We start from the raw sequence: 14,271 nt of genomic DNA on the forward strand, positions 1-14,271 counted from the left end.
AGGTGAGTGCTCATGGACAAGAATTACTAAAGAAACTAAACATTAACAAGCAGTAAGCTTAGAAAATAAACATACTTAAAGTCAAACATTCTCTCATTCTGTCAGTTATTTTTCATCAAAAACAGAAGCCACTCTATGAAGTATGATATGCTATGAAACAGAATATATTCTTTTAATTTTTAAGAAGCATCTTCATCTTGACATTCAAATTAAGGTAAATTGTTTAGCTAAGTATCTCCTGAATAAAAGACCCCATAAAGACCATTGTTAAGAATGAAAAAGTCTATAGGAGGAAAGGGACTTTCTAAAATGCCTAGAAATTATCCAGATTATAATACTCCAGTATGTTGGAAGAAGCAGCAAAAATACTTCTCTAATGTGCAAGTTAGGTTATCTCAAAACATTGGAAGAACTTGGGAAAGTCCAAGTATTAGCCACATACACGTCATTATCACTTCACCCTGTAAAGTTTATAAACTGGAGAGCATGGAACGCTTATGTCATTCTCTCAGCATCCCCTTGGGTCTACTGTTCTAAATATTTTTAAACATCCCACTCAAGAATGATCTTTACAGAACTACATCTGAGAAAGAGAATGTGTGTTCCTAACAGCCGATCACCTGGGAATGAGTGCCGTCCAGCTGACTTGATTGAAATCAGCGGCTTAAGTTTTTGGTGTGTTTATAGGAACACAAGCTGCTGATGTCATAGTCAATGACCTCACAGGGGCTGAAAACCTTCCCAGAAGTCCCCTAGGCACATCTGCATCACGTCCTGTGTTCATACATAAAGAGAAAATCCCATTTGGGCAAAGACTGTTGAGCCTCAACTCATGGCCCACTTATTTGAATCATCATATGATACTATAACATTCTAGTCCAACGAAAGGGTGGGCGTTTCCTTAAAGATGCTGTCAGTATTTGAGAGACTACCATCTCAGTGAGATAACTGACAAAGAATGGTACCTACCAAATTTAAAAAGCAAAAATTCACAGGAAGGAAACCTTGTCTAAGCTCTCTGGTCAAACTAATGCTCCACTAAGGTTCGACTGGGGAAAGTAAACTTTCCATTAAGACATCAGCAGAGCATCCAAATCTGAGGTAATGCGTTTAACAGCTTCTCCACTCAATTCAGCTTTCACATTTCCCATCAGCAGCATACCTCACCCACACGACAATTTAGACATGGGATTAGACCCTGGAGTGTGTGGCAGGGGTGAGGTGGGAGAGCAATGCACTTTCAAGATGTCCATGAGAAGTTCTCAGGTCTTTCAGATGATTTAATTTCTATATTATGCAATTCAGGCCTGGCAACAGTATATTTCATTCAGTTTTTAAAGCAATCACCTAAACAGATGATATCCAACTCAATACTTCAGTGTGCTAAGTCATGTCTGATTTTGCAACCCCGTGGACCGTAGCCCATCAGGCTCCCATGTCCATGGGACTCTCCAGGCAAGAACAATGGAGTGGGTTGCATTTCCTTCTCCCAATATTTAAAGAACTTTAAGCAAAGATACTCCATTTTGATAAAACGACAAACCAAAACAGAGAGAAATTAAATCTTTTCTATTAAGTCCCCTAGAAAGGAAATATTAGTCTCTACATGGTTAAACTAAGATCATGGCATCCAGTCTCATCACTTCATGGCAAATAGATGGGGAAACAGTGGAAACAATGGCTGATTTTATTTTTCTGGGCTCCAAAATCACTGTGGATCGTAATTGCAGCCATGAAATTAAAAAGACATTTGCTCCTTGGAAGGAAAGTTATGACCAACCTAGACAGCATATTCAAAAGCAGAGACATTACTTTGTCAACAAAGGTACATCTAGTCAAGGCTATGGTTTTTCCAGCGGTTATGTATGGATATGAGAGTTGGACTATAAAGAAAGCTGACCGCTGAAGAATGATGCTTTTGAACTGTGGTGTTGGAGAAGACTCTTGAGAGTCCCTTGGACTGCAAGGAGATCCAACCAGTCCATTCTGAAGGAGATGAGTCCTGGGTGTTCATTGGAAGGACTGATGTTGAAGCTGAAACTCCAATGCTTTGGCCACCTGATGCAAAGAGCTGACTCATTTGAAAACACTCTGATGCTGGGAATGATCAAGGGCATGAGGAGAAGGGGACATCAGAGTATGAGATGGTTGGATGGCATCACCGACTCAATGGACATGGGTTTGGGTGGACTCCGGGAGTTGGTCATGGACAGGGAGGCCTGGCATGCTGCAGTTCATGGGGTCGCAAAGAGTCAGACACAACTGAGCGACTGAACTGAACTGAGATGGCTAAAAGAAATATGATAATTGCTGAATGATATATCTCGTGGAGAATAACATTATAGTACAGCTACTTAGATAAATGCCACACAAATCTAAAGAAATTTCGCTTAAAAGTATTCATCTAGGACTTCCCTTCTAGTACAGTGGATAAGAATCCACCTGAAAATTCAGGGGACACAGGTTTGATCCTTGGCCCAGGAAGATTCTACGTGCGGCAAGGAAGTAAACTGAATGCCCCAACTACCAAGCCCAGACACCTAGAGTCTGTGCTCTGCAACAAGAGAAGCTTTCTCAATGAGAAACCCAGGCACCACAAGGAAGAGTAGCCCCTGCTCACCACAACTAGAGAAAGCCTGCATGCAGCAACAAAGACCCAGTGCAACCAAAAAAAAAACCAACCCAAAAAAGTATCCACCCACCAGGAAATCACTGGCGGTCCAGAGGTCAGGACTCCGCGTTCATTGCTGAGGGCGCAGGTTAAATCCTTGATTGAAGAACTAAGATGCCACAAGCTGTGTGGTATGCCCCGCCCCCCGCCCGCCCCCCCCCCCCCCCCCGCCCCACCTGCCCAATTCACCTACAAAAGACCACTTTCTTTTAAAGTTATACACATGTTACAGTTTCTCTTTTCCTGGTAAAAGCAAAGGCTCTATCTGATAATCTGGGACAAAAAATGGCAGGTCCCTCCTCCCCCTTGTCAGTGTCAAGAATGAGAATAAAACTACATTCAGGCAGCACTGGGAATTGATACATCTTCACTTGTATTAACAGGACATAGAGAAATCACCAAAGCAAACTTGGATTGCACATACTGTCACAAAGAATAACGAAAATGTTAGAAAACAAAGATGCAACATAATTTTGTGCTTTGCCAAGATTTGAATGGCCTTAGCCAAAGCACCCAAACCATGGCTTCACCCTGCAAGTGTGGAGCTAGGGGCCAAGGAGGAAGGCAGGAGGCTGGGGGCCTGAGCTTTGCAACACGACACACACACCAGTGTCATGTCCCACCCCCCGAGCCCCCACTGATGATGCTGAGCATCTGCTTAAATTAGTGCTTTCCTCACAACTAACATCTGGCAAGAACTACCAGCTCCCCAGCCAACAGGCCAGAAAAGAGCCGAGTGGAGAGTCAGCAGGGATCCCCAAACGCAGAGAGGCAGCAGAAAGTCCTGCTGTCACTAAAGGGGAAACAGATCTGTAGACAACTCTTGAAAAGGACAAACTGAAAAAAAGTTCAGCAATCAGTCTAACAGTGGCATCTAAGGTACGCCACGTCCAAGCAGCGCCCCTGGACCCTGCTTTCTACAAGAGGTCTAGAGTGAGAAGTTGTTTAGCCAGTAAGTAAACCTGGCCTTGATACTGGGCGCAGGGCTCATAGGAAGTCAGAAAGAAAGCGAAGAAAGCTCTGCAAATGCAATGAACGAAGTCAAATGTTTTATCTTCAGTGACTGTAGTGGAACAAAATGAGATACAGTTTAGAAGGCCAGATCTAAGAACTTAGCCAAAACAAACTAGAACAAAACACTGTAAACTTCCGTGATGTCTATAAAGAGTAAGCACAGAGCTTAAGCATGTTAATCTTTTTTATGCAATTTTTAAACGTTCCTTTTCATTTACAGGTATTACACAATATTGGCTTTATTTCCCATGTTGTAAGTACATTCTTAAGCCTATCTTACACCCAATAGTTTGCACTTCCCACTTGCCCCTCCCACCTTCCCTCTCCCCACTGGTCACCACTAGTCTGCTCCACAGATAGAGATCTGTGAATCTGCCTGTTTTCCGTCACATCCACTAGTTTGTTATATTATTTGGATTTCACATTAGTGATCTCATACAGTATTTGCCTTTCTCTGTATGACATTTCAGTCAGCATAATGCTCTTCTAACCCATCCATATTGTTGCAAATGGCAAAATTTTATTTTTTTTTTATGGCTGAATAGTATTCCGTCACACAGACAGACAGACAGACAGACAGACACACACACACACAAACAGACACTACATCTTCATACATTCATCTGCTGACGGAGACATTTAGGTTGTAAACCTTACGAAAATAAACTAGGACAGAACATTCTGAGAGCTCCTAAGTTCTAGAAACAGCAAATCACCATGATTTGAGACCATAAACAATAGTTAGACTGTGCTGTAATTTCTTCTTAGAGCAGGAATATGTGTCATGCTGCTGCTGCTGCTAAGTTGCTTCAGTCGTGTCCGACTCTGTGCGACCCCATAGATGGCAGTCCACCAGGCTCCCCCGTCCCTGGGATTCTTCAGGCAAGAACACTGGAGTGGGTTGCCATTTCCTTCTCCAATGCATGAAAGTGAAAAGTGAAAGTGAAGTTGCTCAGTCGTGTCTGACTCTGTGCGACCCCATGGACTGCAGCCTACCAGGCTCCTCCATCCATGGGATTTTCCAGGCAAGAGAACTGGAGTGGGGTGCCATTGCCTTCTCCAAATATGTGTCATATTTCAGAATAAGACCCAAATGAAAGGTCAAAATAAAGCTGAGTGCTTAGAAAACTGAGTTCTTTAGTCATTTTTCAAGTGTGTGTGCTTAGTCGCTCAGGCATGTCCAACTCTTTGAGACCCTTCCGACTGTAGCCCACCAGGCTCCTCTGTCCTTGGGGTTTTCCAGACAAGAATACTGGAGTGGGCTGCCATTTCCTTCTCCAGGGGATTTTCCTGACCCAGGGATCAAATCTGTGGCTTTTCTGCATTGCAGGCAGATTCTTTACCTGCTGAGCCATCAGGGAAGCTCAAGCACCAGGAAATTTTAAAAGTTAGCACTTGCATCTGTGTATTTTATTCTATTCTTATCTGTCTTATGTTCACTTTGTAATGTTTATAACACATTGGGATAGTAGTACAGAGGTAACATTTATATATAAATACATACGTACCTGTAAGAAGAATGTTTTCTCATAGGACTCCATGAGCAAAAGATTGGCAGCCCTGATCTAGAGGTCTGTGCTGTCCAGCTACCTCACTCTCCCACCATAACTAGAGAAGGAAACTCTTCCATACTTACGGTCATTCTCTTCTTGAATTTCAACATTAACCATATCGATACAATTCTGAATTTCATTCCAGCTTAAGCTATCTTGCCCTTGGGATAAGGCTTCCAGTTTAATGGAGAAAAGTGCATTTGCATAACTGTAGAAGAAAAAACAAGCATGACACCTATCAGAGAGGTTCATTCTTTGTTCATGTTACGCATCTTAAGTTTGACACACGTGGCCCAATGTGATGTTATGAAGTTAGGCAAAGATTAGAAAGGCAAGTAAAACTGTCTTGCGCAGCTCTGTCAACATACACCAAGCTCACTTAGACTAATACTGTTGTTTCTGTCCTTCAAATACTTCTAGGCACAAATGTTTTTTAATAAAGAGCTCCTCAAATTCCAATCTTGTATTTATCTCAAGCAAAGAAACCTCAACATCCTTAACTTTGTGAAGTTACTAGTTTTTTTTATTTTTGTAACTGTTTTTCCTTCCCTTTGTATGTCTTGGTTCTGCTCAGACTCCAGATGACTACTATGATGTAAACTTCAGAATTACCATGGCTTCTAGTCTTTCCATCAAGGGTCCTTTTTTTTTTTCTCTCCTTCCTTGGCCAAATCCAAGCCTAGGGAGCCCCCGCCACCCTTTTTTTTTTTTTTTTTTTTACTGTGACCCTAACATAGCTGGGTTACCTTGTAGCCTAATACATACACCCAATGACAAATCAAGTAAAATGCAACTGCAGTTCCAGAAACCTTGGTGAAGATCGTGCACTTTCACTGCCTGTTTTCTTGACAAGGTGGTGCGTGAGTTGAACTAGAATGCCCTGGAATTCCTCTTCACCTGTCCGTTCCTCAGGCTTCACACAGCTACTACCTTGCTCCTGTGTCTGCTCCCTGTCATCCCACTCTTACACCTCAACCAGACCCCTGACCCTCCTCACCTTCTGGAAAACAGAACTTGGTTGATGCGCTGATTATTTCTCTTGCCTTGAGAAATTTTGGGTAAAAAGATAATCCGATACTTCATCTCGACATATTACTAAGAGACTTTCGTTTCTTAGTCATCAGTTTTCCCGTTTGAAATTACAGAAACAGTGTTACAACCATAAGCTAACATGAGTAAGTTATTCCAGGCCAAAGTGTAGAAACCCAATAGTTTAATTTGCTTGTGCATCTTTATACCAAAGAAGTGAAGCTCAATCCTCTATGTATATACTGATTCACTTTGCAATTTGACTTCTGAATAGAACCAACAGATTTATAGCAGAGGTTCAAAGAAGTAACACTACATTGGATCTGTAACTGTTTTCTCATTGTGACAGGTTTTCTCAAAGTTCTGCACACTCCAAGGTGACACTGAGACGTCTTCCATTGGGTGTAGCTTGAAAGAGAAAAATAGCATTCAGAATAGGAAGTGCTGGGGAGGACTCATTTTCTGTGTCTGAACAAGGCATTACCAAACACAGCCTTGAAAGTGTCTCGAGGTCCTGTGTGAGATTCTCACCTTATCAAGAGTTATAAACCTAAGAAAATACTTTTCTACACTTGCGTGCATGCTAAGTCACTCCAGTCATGTTTGACTCTTTGCGACCTTATGGACTGTAGCCCACCAGGCTCCTCTGTCCATGGGGATTCTCCAGGCAAGAATACTGCAATGGGTTGCCGTTTCCTTTTCCAGAGGATCTTTCCAATCCAGGGATTGATCTGGGTCTCTTTCATTGCTAATGCTGCTGCTGCTAAGTTGCTTCAGTCATGTCTGACTCTGTGCGACCCCATAGACGGCAGCCCACCAGGCTCCCCCATCCCTGGGATTCTCCAGTCAAGAACACTGGAGTGGGTTGCCATTTCCTTCTCCAGTGCATACAAGTGAAAAGTGAAGGTGAAGTCGCTCAGTCATATCCGACTCCTAGTCGGATGCAGCCTACCAGGCTCCTCTGTCCATGGGGTTCTCCAGGCAAGAGTACTGCAATGGGTTGCCATTTCCTTTTCTGCCGGGAGCCAGCACGGGAGATCCCACCCATGACAAAGGTCATGAGGAAGAGGCCTGACAGGCAAAGGTGAGTCAGGACTTTAGGGACCCCCTGGACCTGCTCGAGCATCTACCCCAAAACCAGAATCTGCCTGTCCTGCTATTTTTCACCAACTCCTCTGTTACCAATGGGGGACTGTCCCCGACTACCTTTCTCTGAAGAAAATTAACTTAGAGCTCTAGTTTATAAGTCTCCTGGGCATGTAATTGGAGTGTTTCAGTTCAAGCCCCTCTGATAGCTTTCTAATTTGCCTGACAGGTTTATCCAGACTTTTTCAACTACGCATGTGATTGTTTATAGCCGCCCAACTGGGAGAGGCACAGGAAGCTTAAAACATTCTAGGAATGCAGAGCCTTTCGGAGTTAAAAATCATTAGAATAGAACTGGTTAAGGGTTTCATTGTTGAGCCAATACTTGCTGCCAAGTTTTCCTATCTTTTATTTGTTGATATAGTTGGTATATAGAAAAAACAGGGAGTAGCCCTGGCATTAGCAACATTAGATCTTTGAGTTAAGTACTTTCTTTATTATAACCCACTGCACCTTTGTGCTATAGGAATCTAACTTTAGTTAGCATTTTGAGGGTGATGCAGGTTAAAGAAAAAACACTTCAAGGGAAAATGAGTTTTTTGGTTGATTAACATTTATCAAGGAAAAAAGCCATAAAATGTTAACAGGCCTCCTGGCCAGAAGATAATGTAAATCACCTGAGACCTTTTGTATATGGAAAGGTATGCAGAAAGAAAGCCTGGTATCAGTAAGGGTCAGGACTGTGGCCCCTGCATGACTCTGCATCTTCCATTATGTAAAACTTAGGGTATATAAGCTCCTTTTGAAAATAAGGTTACGGGTCTTGCACAAGCTTGGCCTCCCCATGTCGTACCTTCTTTCTCTCTTTATCTTTTTTTTCAGGCTAATTCCCTGGAGCACAGGGGCCCTCTGAGTTCACTTTCCTGCCTGGGCTTCTAAGACCCACTCGAGAAGGTGCCTAAGGTGGGGGCACCTTCCACTATTCAAGAGGGCACCTGTGGCCTACGTGAACAGTGTAAGTCTCTTGTCTGAGGCTTTATTGGCTTTCTCTGTAAACCAAGGAATATCAGCCTCTTTTCTCTCCTCTATTCTCTTAACTGCAAATTCTTTCCTTATCTCTCTCTATATCTATATATCTCTCTTGCCTCGCCGTCCACACTTCGGATACCCTGGATCCAACCGGGGCTGGTCCCCAGTACTTTTCCAGGAGATCTTTCCAATCCAGGGATTGATCTGGGTCTCTTTCATTGCAGGCAGATTCTTGATCATCTGAGCCACCAGGGAACCACTTATGAGTAGCAATATATAACAAATAACACTGATCACGATGACAATGGACAAACAGCAACTTGCACTCACTAGAATCCATTATAGATGGGGACCATTCTATAAGAAAGTGCAAAACCCTTTCAGGCATTTCATATATCTGACATCTTAATGATGATCCGGTGGGAATAAAATGAAAAAGCTTAAGAAGGAAAAAAATAAAATCCACACTCACCCACCATTTCCTTGCAAATGAGCAAATACTAGCAAAAGGAAAAAATACGATGACTAACACAACAGAGCTCCACAGGCTTTCCATATGAGTATTAGTCTCCAGCACTAAAGATATCAGCTTTCGATGCTGTTGTAGTTTACCCAACAGGTCTATGTCTTTTTACTCCCCACCTTTCTGAGAGTTCCCTTTGGTGTCTGCTATGGTTAGACTAGAAAGATTACCTTTCTAACACACTTGGGGAGCTTTGAAGAAGACCAAAATGTCAGCTTCACTCACCAGATGCTTATGAAGTACAAACTATGTACAAAACCTGTGGCAGGCACTATAGGGAGATTGGAAGGGACGAGATGCAGCCATTATGTCCAGGAGCTTTCAGCCCATTGTGCTAAGTCGCTTCATTTGTGTCTGACTCTCTGCGATCCCATGAACTGTAGCTCACCAGGTTCCTCGGTCCATGGAGTTTTCCAGGCAAGAACACTTGTGCCACCTGGGAAGCCTTTCAGCTCTTTATATAAGATGGAAAAAAGCTCAAATAGGGTATAAGAGCGGAGCATGGGAAAAGTCATAAAATTAGAGGTTGTACATAAGAGTGGAAGGAACGGAGTTCCAAGGAAGGAGAAGACAGAAACCCTTAGCGATGGAGCACCTGGCTTGGGACAGGCTCATAGAGGCTCTTGCAAATGCAGAGCAGGTGCTTTCATTGTGTGTGTTTCTCTGCTTTACAGATGAAGAGAAAGGGGCTTGGCTAGGAGGAGTGATACAGATTATTTTTGGCTCCAAGGCTATGTTCCTTTAACCACATCATGTTAGTTCTCAGAAGAGATGACATTGGCTGGGGTGAGAGAAGCATGGGACTAGTTCACAGAAGCATCATCCCTGGCAGGGACGGCTTGGGAGCTCCAGAGCTGTGCTAGCTGGAGATGGGTGACAGGCACTGTGTTCCTAGTGGTGAGACAAGTATGCTTACGAGCAGATAAACCAGAAAGAACAGAGTGTGTCTGGATCCGGCTTGGCCGAAGTGCAGAATGCAAGGAGGACTAGAGCTAGAGCTACGAGCAGAACACCACGTTGAGGGTAATGCAGATGAGAACAGAGGACAGTTGCAGGGAGCGCATGATAAACGTAAGTACATTTTAGAACAATCTGGAAACACTGTATGCCCAGAGCCAATGCCAACCCTGTATCACTCTTGTGAGAATTGGGCAAAAGAACCTTTCCGGGAAAACAGAGTCCCAAGGGCAGAAGCCGTGGTAAATGGGTAGCGACCTTGTAAGAATTCAGCCAGGTGGCCCTGTGCAGCACCCATGTACTACGAAGAAGCTGTAAGACCATAAGGGAGAGCTATAGTGTTTCTTCACGTTGAAAACCCGCCCACTTGGGCTTCCAAGAACCTGGTTAAAAGCTAGCATGGAAACTGAAATGAGGCTGTGGGAGAGCCACTTGGGACCAACGCCACAATCCATATAAGAGCCAAAGGGGCTCAAGAAACTCCTGTTGGTATTGGGTCATCCAGGTGATCTGGAAAGCGCTAAAATTTGTGATTTTATTTTAAAAGTCTTTCATACAGAATATTTGCACTCTAAAGCCTATTCATGTCCCCAGTTGAAAATCACAGGTATAAAAGTGGTTCTCAAATGGGGTGTGGGTCCATTTCCTTAACAGGTTATTTATAAATTGAGATAGAGGAAGAGAGGATTTTTAATAATCAAAGTGGGTGATCTGGAGGGAGGGGGTACTGTCATTTAGAGGGAGGTGGCAGGGATGCTCTGTGTCTTGAAAACTATCTCATCAACAAGTCCTGTTAGACCGTTAGGCTTCATAAGGAAGAGACCAACTCTGCCTTCTCTAACACTGAGAAAGCAGAAAAGCCTAGTTAGAAAAGAATGAATGAGGATGGCAAAAACAGAGCAAGACCAATTTGGAGGTCATTTCAAAAGCAAAAGTGAAATGTCTAAACGAAGTGGTCACTGGGAAATGGAAACGTTATGCAGAGGTACGGTGCACACATACTGGCCACTGTCTGGGAAAAAGTGAGCAGGCTACGCATAGCTCCAGGGTGTCTCACAAAGGCAGAGAAAAACTCACGTTAACTGGAGGTGTCTAAGCTTGGAGGAGTGGATGGCGCCATTAACATAAACAGCAGAGGTTGAAATAAATTACCTTGGAAATAGACTTTAAGGAGTTATAGAAACCGAGTCGTGGAGAAGGAAATGGCAACCCTTTATATACTGGAGTATAAATGGTATACACCATTTTATACTCCAGTACCCTTGCCTGGAAAATCCCATAGATGGAGGAGTGTGCTAGACTATGCTAGACAGTCTATGGGGTCACAAAGAGTCGGATATGACTGAGCAACTTCACTTTCACTAAAAAAGAAAAAAGAAACCAAATCGTCAAATTAAGTTGCATAAGAACATCAGTTTTTCCAAGATGACCGAGAACAAGGAAAAGCCACTGTTCTACTAGGGCTTCCCTGGAGGCTGTTCTGCTACTTTGGGGCCATTCTCTACATGGACAAGTGGTCAAATACCATTTAAAAAAAATCTAGCAAGTCTTTATCTCTCCTGTACGACTGTACATCACTCAAGAGAATTACCTACTTCAGCAATTCCAGAACCAGTTAAGTGCTTTTGTCAAGATCTATGCAGACATCTCCCCCTGGTGGTCACAAGAATCCAAGATGGAAATTCACTCGTTTTAACTTGGGCTTTTGTCTTAACCTCTAATTGGCCTCACATCCAGAATGGCAGGGTTCACTCTGGTGACATCCACCTCCGTATGAGAGTGTTCCTTTCCCTCGGTCCCTTTTGCTTAAGCAAAGGAAGCTGCTTGAAGAGAGTCTGAGCCCTTGATCATCCATAGCTGCTCACTTATAAGTAAAATGAGGGCTTCCCTGGTAGCGCAGCTGGTAAAGAATCTGCCTGCACTCTGGGAGACATGGGTTCGATCCCTGGGTCGGGATGATCCACTGGAGAAGGAAATGGCAACCCACTCCAGTGTCCTTGCCCCGAGAATCCCATGGAAGAAGGAGCCTGGCAGGCTACAGTCCATGGGGTTGCAAAGAGTCAGACACGACTGAGCGACTTCTATTTCTAATTGGGCTCCCTATTCTGGCCCTTGGACTGCAGAGAGGTCAAAAGGAAATCAGTCCTGGATATTCATTGGAAGGACTGATGCTGAAGCTGAAGCTCCAATCCTCTGGCCATCCGATGCAAAGAACTGACTCATTGGAAAAGACCCTGATGCTGGGAAAGACTGAAGGTGGGAGGAGAAGGGGAAGACAGAGGATGAGATGGTTGGATGGCATCACTGACTCGATGGACATGAGTTTGAGTGAGCTCCGGGAGTTGGTGATGGACAGGGAAGCCTGGCGTGCTGCGGTTCATGGGGTCACAAAGAGTCGGACACGACTGAGTGACTGACCTGACTGATGATTCTGGCCCTTGGTTTTCTCTCTATACCTGCTGTAGTGTTTTTGATTCTATCAACTATACTATCAAGTAGCTTATTTCAGGAACAAGAAATAAAAGACACTAAGTTGAGATCGTTACCCACTGTCATGAGCCACTGGGGTCTCTGGAGTCCTTTGGTTTAACCATCAGAAGAATGAGGTTTGAAGCTCAACTGCCCAACTTTGGGTCCACAAATCCAGATTCAGTTTCCTCACCAGTAAACTAAGAAACCAGTCTGGACGATCATTAAGGCTGCTTCCAGCTCTTCCACATTCTGTTATTTTCTAAAGAAGCCCAAGGGAAGGTAGGCATTCAACATTTATTTTACTTAAGCCTATCAATTTTTGCTAATAATATATACAGTAAGAAACTGCCATGGGATGCTCCTTCTTAGACTCTGTTCCTCTAAAAGGAAAACTGGGAAGAAGTATTCAAATATCTGAAGGACTCTTAGAACAAAGTAGACTAGCTTTTAAGAAAATGAGCATGGCAAAAAAAAAAAAAAAACAGTAAGCAAGGCTATATGGCTTTCTTCAGGAAGGAATAAATCGTTCATCTGTGAGGTCTGCCAAACAGACATCTCTGCATTGAAAGGAAGTTTGGAAAATGTTCCCTTACCGTTCCACATATGTCTCATCCAGATTGTTAAAGCCTATTGTCGGGCTTCTAAGTTGATTCTGCACAGACACAAGATCGCTGCTCTCCAAGGCCTGGTTGAGTAAAGCTACAGCAGATAGCATTTCCACCGCAATCAAGAGCTCCTCATGGGCCAAGTAGTTCTGTTAGGAAACATATGGTAATATAAGCTCCCCAAATTCACACACCCCATGTATGTGATGGGGGTTCAGAAGGTTCACTTCAAAGAGTACAGAAAAGTCAGAGATTGTGAGAACCCAGGATGAAGAGGGCTGCCTGGTCATCTATTTTTCATTGGCTTTTAAGAATGGGTCAGTGGCTTCTAGACTTTCCTTAGATGCTCGTCTGGGGAACTGAGTTACTTACAACCCTTGGTTATGACTCCATGAACATCTGCACGGCTGCAGCCTCCTCCTGCCTGCAGCTATACTGGCTGCCAACAGGCTTAGTCTTACCAAATAATTAAGCCACCGGTTGGATAACATCGTTACTGTCTCTAAGTGCAAAACAAGACATTAGTATAACTAATGACTTTAAGTTTGAACTAAGGGTAAGGAAAAGAGGGGAGAATTTTACCTAAAGATGATAACCCTGGAAAAGTAAATCAAAGTCATTAAGCAATATTGATTTTAATTTTTAAAAAGTTAGTTTAAGTCACATTTTTATAAATGGGTAGAAATTTTAAACATACTCTAGGGTCTAGATATTTGAAGAAATGTGAGGCAAATCTTAATGAAAAGCAGGTAAGGATTAGGTTTATTTAAAAAATACATCTCAGGTTACAGAAAGCCCCTTTCACCATTCTTTTCCTTTTAACCATTTTATACTGACTTGGCCCAGCTTCAAAAGGGTTATTTCTTCCATCCTATTGAAGGAACATAGAGGAAGCATGAAAATAAATTTTTTAAAACCCTGATATCTATCCTTACATTTAGGATATTGTATATTTTGTATGTATAATATTTATGCCAAAATGCACTATAGCTTTCTGGTTCTCCATGGAAATTTCACAGTGAATTAATTTTAGATTAACAAAGCACAATTTTACGTTCCAAAGCAAATGGGAAGAAGGGTTTTTATAGGGAACATGTAAGTTTTATCCAAAGACCTTACATTAACTGTGAGTTTAACATAGAAGGAAGGTATCAAATTACAAGTAAAGAGCAGAATGGAATCATTTGAGATTCACCACAAATACCTAAAGTGGTATACAGCCAAAAAGATGGGGACAAATAAAGAAGAAACAGATGAATGTGCTAGAGTGTATACAGCATTAGGCCTCAGAGTTAGAGAAATGGGGACAATATTAACAAGAGAGCCTATAGG

At 42.8% G+C, this 14,271-nt stretch overlaps 1 protein-coding gene across 2 annotated transcripts in view; it reads right to left on the bottom strand.

Moving 5' to 3' along the window:
- Positions 1-14,271, bottom strand: part of IQGAP2 (IQ motif containing GTPase activating protein 2) — a 307,112-nt gene that overhangs the window by 96,418 nt on the left and 196,423 nt on the right. For both annotated transcript variants that reach the window (XM_068966679.1, XM_068966681.1), the window contains exons 11-12: positions 12,928-13,088; positions 5,322-5,446 (exon numbers count right to left, since the gene is read on the bottom strand). In XM_068966679.1, the coding sequence (XP_068822780.1) occupies positions 5,322-5,446; positions 12,928-13,088 (286 nt within the window). The remainder of the gene's footprint in view (positions 1-5,321; positions 5,447-12,927; positions 13,089-14,271) is intronic.

The sequence above is a fragment of the Capricornis sumatraensis genome, chromosome 2, assembly GCF_032405125.1.
Source record: "Capricornis sumatraensis isolate serow.1 chromosome 2, serow.2, whole genome shotgun sequence".
NCBI lineage: Eukaryota > Metazoa > Chordata > Mammalia > Artiodactyla > Bovidae > Capricornis > Capricornis sumatraensis.